At 48.5% G+C, this 7,846-nt stretch overlaps 1 protein-coding gene across 1 annotated transcript; it reads right to left on the bottom strand.

The window, feature by feature from the left end:
- Positions 1-2,689: 2,689 nt before the first annotated feature.
- Positions 2,690-7,218, bottom strand: LOC137905565 (retinoic acid-induced protein 1). Its single transcript, XM_068749811.1, has 4 exons — positions 4,675-7,218; positions 3,767-4,644; positions 3,396-3,694; positions 2,690-2,700 (listed from the first exon to the last, which is right to left on the bottom strand). Exons 1-4 carry the CDS (start codon positions 7,216-7,218, stop codon positions 2,690-2,692), a joined length of 3,732 nt encoding a protein of 1,243 aa, XP_068605912.1.
- Between the last annotated feature and the right edge of the window lie 628 nt (positions 7,219-7,846).

Here is a 7,846-nt window from a genome sequence, read left to right as displayed (position 1 = left end):
GGAAGGCGCACGATGCATGCAAACACTCCCGGCAGCAGAATGGATGGACAGAGCCACAGGGGTTGTGTTCGATAATACACTCATACAAACCCTCACACCTCTATGTCTCGCCCTGCTCCCTCTTGCCCACTCCAGGGTCCACCCCTTTACACAAAGCTCCCTCCTCTCTTCATTCATTCTCCCCGAACACTCCACACATCACCCCTTGCGCTCAATATTGTTGATGCATTTCCCCCTCTCTCATCTACTTTCCCTCCCCTCTCCTTCTTCTTCTCTCTATTTGAATGTTCTCCTTTCCCCCCTCTGCCTACCTCCCTCTTGCCCCCTAAATGCACATACACTTTCCCATTCCCAATTTCCCTCCTCCTCCTTCTTCCCCCCTCCCCTTTGCTGACTTTCCTTCCCTCTGTATCCCTCGCCGATCTATCCCTGTCTTGCTGTGGTCTCTTACCTATCTCTTTGGCGCAGACATAGTGGTATTTATGAGAGCAGCTTCTCCAACAGCAGCTGAGGGACGCCCCAACAATCTGGCACTTGTAGCAGCTCTGGGGTTAGTCAGACAGACGGACATATGGACAGAGACCAATAAAAGACAAATTGATCAATAGGGTAAAGGAGAAAAAGAGGAGACATAGGTGAAAGCAAACAGCAATTTCTCAAAGGAGATGCACAAATTGTGAACGTCGCTGTAAATTGCATGATTGTTGATAATTGGTTACGTACCGTTTGGACTGACTTGTTAGCAGCCTCCTTCAGTCCGTATAGCCTCCCAGCCACCATAATTATCCCCTTGGTCCAGATAGCACAGTTTTCATGTGCCCAGTGCTCCTTTGCTTCCGCCTCTACTTGTAGCTTTTGCAAGGTGCTCTCGCTGCCCTCTTCATCACTTGAGGGCCCTGCACTGGGGGTCCGCAGGTGCTTTATCCTCCTGAACCTCTCTCGTAGGGTTACTCTTCTTGGACCACCCTTCTGACCCACTCTTTCTGCTTTCTCTGCCCGTCGATAGTGCCAATGATGGCACTTGCTGTTGTTGCCCTCTTGAGAGGGGCCTTCTGTATTGCCCTCCTCTTCTATACTTCCCTTGCCCTCATTCTTTGAACAACTGCCTGGCTCTTCGCTGCTGCTGCCTTCATTGGTCGTCTCTGAAACATCTCCAATGGACCCTGTGTGCCTGATGGTCAAAATCTTCCGTGGAATGTCATCCTCTGTGTAGTAAGGTCCACACAAGTCACCCAGGTTTTTATAATTTGCTGGTTTTCCACACAGGCTACAAGAAAGACACCTGTCAATTAGGGTTTTGTTCACCAGCGGTCCCTGTAGCATTGCCGCTGTGTGTGGACCTCCCTTTGCAACCGTGAAAGGATTCCTCATTCTCAATATGCCCTTTTTTCGCCGCCTCTGAAATATTACAGCATCCTCAGGCTTGTTTACTACGGCACACCAAGACGAAAAGTCTCTGGAGTTGTTGATCCGTACATACGGACAAAAAGACAGTCTAGAATTTTGATGGACTATTCTGCGCCTGATTCTTTTCACAGAAAAGGTCTCAGGCTGTTTTTCTGATAGGGACACTACAGGACCCACAATACATGTTTTCTGTAATCCTTTTTCTTCTGCTTCCTTGATTTCCCTCTCCTCCTTTTTGGCCACTTCGCTTCTTGCAGCCCTCACTACTGCCTCAATAACTTCAATGGCATCTTTCATTCCAGGCTTCGGCCCAGGTTTTTTGTGGACCTTAAAGGGTTTGCCAGGGATCTGCTCTAATAACACTTTTCCACGTTTCCCCTTTGTTAGATTTGCCGTTGGTTTTCTGCCTCTCCTGGGTTTCTGGATGAGTTCTGCACTGATAACTTGAGGGGCTTTAGGGATTTCATCTGGGCTGATTGGCAGAGGTGCTGTGGACGCCATGGTGGTTTCCTTCTCGTCTGCTTCCCGTTGTTGTTCTGCTATTTCAATATTTGTCCGCTCAGCTGTCTGTCTGTCTGTTTCTTCAGGAGAGGCTTGGCCTTTTCTCTTCTTCCTCCTCTGCTTTAGGTGCATCTCGTGGTTGTTTTTAATGGCCCTCTGTTTGGCTAGCCTTGGCGTTGTAACTATGAGGCTCCCTGCTTCCAAGGCTACTACTGAGGCATCTGTACTCTCCACCATGGCCCATCTCTTCCTTTTAGTTCTGGTTGATTTAAAGTCAGCAAATGATACATTTTCTGTTGCATGTTGTGTTGACTGTCCAGGAGTCCCGACTCCTACTGAGGTCTCCACTGAGTTCCAAAACGTTTCATCTCCGATATCCTGCTGTGTACCTTGTTTAATGTTTCCCTGTCTTGTTTTCTCTTCATTCAAACTCTCTTCTTCCACCCCCTGCCTCTCCTCCTCTGGAACTAACCCGTCCTGACTCACCTCACCTTTGTCTATTTCTTGTGCCATCTCTTCTTTCTTCTGCTGTTTCACTCCTTCTTGTCTAGACTCTATGGTTTTTACCTCTGCCACCATCATTTCAGTACTATTACCTAGCATAGATGTCGTGTTTTCCTTCAAGACATGCTGAGACAATGCCTTAGTTGTTACGTCATCAGTCAGAATGTTGTCTGTCTGAGGAATTGGGAGGTGTTTCTTTGAACCAGGAGATGCTATTTTTTGCACCATGGCCTCATATTTTTGTCCTCTGCCTTTGCGTGGGGGAAGAACTTTTGTTTTAGTAGGACACTGAGGGGACACCACAGGCATATCACTAACGACTTCAGTTTCGCTGATGTTGAGAGGAGTGTCTTTGGGCGCAAAAGTGACCACAGAGGCTTTTTTGGGTGGCCCTCGCTTTCTTTTGGGGCCACGGCTACCCTTCTCCTTTGGTGTAACAACAACCTCTTCCAGCAGCGGTATTTGGGGCAGTAAAGGTTTTGGTTTTGGCTTTGGACCCCTCTTTTTCTTTGCTGGAGTTGTGGAATGTTCTGAGCTGGGTTTTCTTTTGAGCAAAAGTGAAGTCTTTTTTGCAGCTTGTTCAGTTGGGACTGATGAGACAGGAAGCTCCAGTGGGTCTGCCAGAACATTAGAAATGGGGGTTAAAGACTGTTCCACCATGACAGACTGCTCTGTATTTGGAGAAACAGCACTTGCTTTGATTTCTGTTAGTGTCTGGGGAAGAATTACCTCCTCTAATATTTTTTCTTTTTCTTTTGAAAGTTTTTCTTGAGAGGGTTTTCTGGATCTCAAAACCATGTTCTTACTCTCTTTCTCTGGTGCTTTTGCCTCACTGTTTGCTAGTCCATCTTGGCTAACTGGTTTTGCGTCTTGAATTTCTTGTGATAGTTCAATTTTCAGGCTCTTCCGGCCCTTGATTTGTAATCCTGTCAAAGGTTGACTGATTTCTTCTTGTTTTACCACCTTTGCTTTAGAAATTGAACCTTTAGGGCGCCCCACTGGGGTCTTGATGGGTGCAATGTCAATTGAGGGTGAAAAATATGTGGGTCCAGGTTTAGATCCTGGCTTTGGACTTGGTTTAATAGGTGATTTAGGACTAGGTTTTACTCCAGGTTTTGGTCCAGGTTTTGGAGCAGGTTTTAAACATGATTTAGGTCCTGGTTTACGCTTTACTGCAATCTCGGGTGTTTTTGGTGGAACCTCTGGATCATTTGGCACAGGTTTTAGTACCATTCTTGGTCCCGATTTGGATCCAGGTTTTGTCCCAGGCTTTGTTCCTGGTCTAACTCCAGGTTTGGGATCTGACTTTGCACCTGGCTTAGCGCCTGGCTTTTGTACCAGTTTTAAACCAGACTTTGAACCTAGTTTTGGGCCGGGTTTTCTCTTCTCATGTGGCTCAACTTTGGGTGGCAAGTCTGGTGCATTGAAAGAGCGAGTGCACATTCTTGAACAAAAGCCATCATTTAGAATTTTTGGAGTCTGGCTCACAATAGATTCTTGATGAGTGAGATCCATTTGATCTGAGAATAGCACAGTTTTGCTTGGGGGCATACAGGGTTTCTGTGTGTGTGAGGGAGTTTCTTCTTCCTTCCCCCCCTCCTGCTCCAAGGTTGGTTGTCGCCTTATTCCTACACCTGATTGCATGATTCTTCTTCTGCCCCTCATGTGCTTACGTCCAAATGCCCTCGGCTGAGCGGATGGGGCCACAGGCTCTGGTTTAGCCAAGGGAGTCACAGCGCTGGCACAGCTGATGCCTGGCTCCATGTCTTCATCACCTTTTTTTGGAGATGGTGGAGTGTCTGCCCAGGAGGGGGCTGAGGGAAGTATTGACTTCCCTGGAAGCTGAGGAGAGTCTGGCTCCAGCACTTTAACATCACTGTGATCAATGTGTTCTCTGGCTGGAGCTGGAGGTGTTGCCTTATCAATGAGAGCTGAGACTGGCAGAGCTGATTGAGGCTGAGGAGCAGTATCTCCGATAGCAGATTCCCTTGCAGAAACACCCACAACTGTGGCATTCAGATAAACAGGTAGCCCTATAGACTCATTGCTCATATGAAGCTCAGTAAACTCACAGTGACTCTCTGTCCTGCCGCAGAGATCTCCAGGAGGTCTCTCTGGCCCATGTCTATAATTCGCACGCGCCTCAGTTGGGCATTGACTCACTGTCTCCTCCTGCCCCAGCTCCTCATCAACCTCTGTAGACATAGGAGGGGTCAGGGAATGGGTTTGCGTCTGTATTTCATCCCTTTCCTCGTCATCGACTTCCTCCTCAGCATCTGCGTCCTTTTCATTCTCTTCGTCTTTGCTCTCTTTCTTGTCTGAGATTCCCTCATCACTGACCTCAACATCGGGGGTTGGAGAGGCATTCTCAGAACTGTCCTCCTTCTCTGTGGAATACTGATCCTGTTCGAGGTCACCCCTAGAAATGAAAGGCAGTGTTTTCACAGAACTCTCAGAAGCAGTTGGGGACTCAGATTTGAATGCCTCTGATTTTATCTCTTGGCCAAATACTTCCTTCTGGCTGGAGTCAGAGAGAGCTGCTGGGGAGTGGTTAACTGAGTCTCTTGCACCGGGTTCATATTTGGTCTGGACCTCTCGGTATATGCTGTCCTTGAAGCAATAGCTTTTTTCCATCCCCCTTTTGTTTACTTTGCTGTAGAGAGATGGGCATTTCTCTTCATCTGACCATTTCTCCAGATTCTCTGGAGATTTAGTTGTGTCTGAATCTCTCTCTTGTTTGGGTTTTCTTTCTGCCCTTACTTCCCCTTTGTCAGCCTGTTTCTCCATCCATGCTGATTCCTCAAAGTTTTCTTTGACAGACTCGTCAATATGCTGAATGTCCAAAGGTGAGTCCCTTTCTTGTTTCATAGGGCTTGAGATTGTAATGCTTGTTGGAGACCTCTCATCACCAATGCTCTTTACTGGAGTACTCATACCATCACCTCCCTGCCCTGACTGACATCGAACAGGGTCGGGAGTTAGGTTGTGCAGACCTGAGTCTCCAGATCTTGTGGACATATTATCTGGAGATGTCATGGAGCATGAAGAGACTGTATCCAGACTGAGCTGTATATTATTAGGGGCCTGTGCAGGACTTCTGCTCTGGCCGCAGTAATAGTAGCCCCTTTCCAGTTGTTCATCACTACTGCTGGAGTAACCTCCCTCATGGAGCTCCAGGGGCATCGGCTGGTGCTGTGGAGCAGAGTAAGGATCCTGCATGGAGCCTCCACCAACACTACCACCACCACCATCTGGATATTGAGGACTTTTGTACTCCTCACCCTTTTTGGACGATGCTCCACTTCCAACACTGCTGATGCTCCCGCCACTATTGCGCTTGCTGGCTTTCTTACTGGCCACTAGGGCTTCTGAAAGCAGCAACTGCTGGACATTATTAGAGATGTTCTCTACCTGAGAAGTGAGGGCATTCAGGCTCCACAAACTTGGGTTCGACAGCAGTTTCTCCGAGAAGCGCTCTTTCATGGTGAGGACCTGTGGTGTGGAAGTATAGCTGTGAGGCGCTGGAAGCGGCACGTTGGGTGAAGGGTGTGAGCGTGGAGGCATCAACATGGTATTGGTACTGGCCTGCTCCTGCATACCAGCTGAAGATGAAGAAGAAGAGGAGGCTGCCCCAGGGGTCATGGGTGGTTGACCATACTGGAACGATTCTGGATTGGTCATTAGTGGTGATGGAGTGGAACTGTATGAGGGAGAGCGCCCTACAGATCTAGCAGGAGAGTGGCTGGAAGAAGGACTACAAGTCTGGTAATACTGTTCTGGTGATCTGACAGACAGATCTGACAGACAGTAGCTTTGCTGGGCTTGGTTGTAGTGTTGGTATTTAGGGTGGGGCTCCTGGGGGTTGGTTATGGCCTGTAAATGGGGCTGCTGCTCATAATTTCTGGCGGGGGGTTGCTGATAGCTGTAACTATTCTGGGTTGTTCTGTAGCCCCCCTGCTTCAAATTGCTGTGGCTGCTCATTTGTCTGGCATATTGGGAATTGGGGGGCATGGTGTAACCCTTATAACAGTGGGGCAAAGGGCTAATCTTTTCCATGTATGAAGAATGAGAGGGTGAATGCTGGGGGTAGTGCAGGTGGCTTTGGGGGTAAATGAGAGGAGAGGGAGCAGGATTAGGTGGGTGGGCTTGATGGTGGGGGCTGTTATATGCAGGGGTGGAGGGTTGGTGGCATTGGGACTGGGACTGACCCAGAATATTCTGGTCCAAGTACTGGGAGGAAACAGTTGCAGGGGTACCACTGGCTTCAATACGTCCCACCAAGTCCTGCTCATACTGTCCTAACTGGGCTGGGTCCTCCCATTTTTGCTGTAGGTGACCCTCACTCATATACTGTGCTGAGAAATTTCCAGGGCCCATGTGGTTACCATAAACCCCAGGACCCTGTAGGTGCTGACCGGGATTTGGTGCGGGCACTTTGCTTCCTCTGTAGGATTTCTTTCCCTGTGATGGTGTTGAGCTCCCATTACCATTACCATTCCCTCCACTATTGCCCACATAACTAGGGAAGGCTTGCTGGCTGTAACAGTCCTTGGGCCCTGCTCCAGTTCCCGGCCCTCCAGCTGTGGACATGTTTGTTGGATTTGTTAATGGGTGGACCTCATAGCCTGGCCGGGTATGCCCTGGTCCTGGGCCTGGATGTGGAACAGGACCTGGATGTGGGTGCTGAGGGTGGGGGTGATGTGGATGTTGGCGGTAGGTCTCCAGGCGGGATAATTCATGGGGTTCCTGCTGGTAGCAGGGTTGGTTGTTGTTGTAACCACCACTGCGCTCTCGGAAGGACTGCATATCGCTCCGGGTCTGCAGCCAGAGGAGGGAGGGAGGGGTGAGGTGAGAAGAGAAGGGGGGAGGGGGGATAGTGGCTCTGAATGTAGGGGAGGAAGGGGAAATGAGAGGAAGGAGAAATTCTGAGCGTTAATGCAGTTGCACGCACGGATTATCTACTCGCCGTCATCTCCTCTCATATTGAGCTTCACATTCATTTGGAGTCAAACCCGTACGAGTCACGGATGATGATATTTATCACACCCAAACATTCAAACATAGATGGAGATTTTTCTCCCAAATACAGATTCAATTCATTGGTATAATTGGATTTCTCAACAATAACTGGTGTATATTGTAAATTGCTCACAACGCTAATATTTATTTTCTATTGTCCGGATTTGAACATGCATCTGTCTCATTCTGTCAAGATGGAGCAACACCTTCTAGAAAGGAGAGAGTGGCGTGTGGGAGCTTAATGAACCACCTGCATGCAGTTAAACAGTCACAATAGTTGTGCACCTGTGTGTATGTCTGAATATGTAGTGGTGCATTGCTGTGGTCGGTAAATGTATTGAACGGCAGTCAGCAACAATACGATGGTATGAGGAATGCGTCCACATCGGGTGTTAACACCAGCGTTGAGTCAACA

This window comes from Brachionichthys hirsutus, chromosome 16 (assembly GCF_040956055.1).
Source record: "Brachionichthys hirsutus isolate HB-005 chromosome 16, CSIRO-AGI_Bhir_v1, whole genome shotgun sequence".
NCBI lineage: Eukaryota > Metazoa > Chordata > Actinopteri > Lophiiformes > Brachionichthyidae > Brachionichthys > Brachionichthys hirsutus.
The sequence above is the reverse complement of the archived record's forward strand: the minus strand, read 5'-3'. Positions and strand labels throughout refer to the sequence as shown.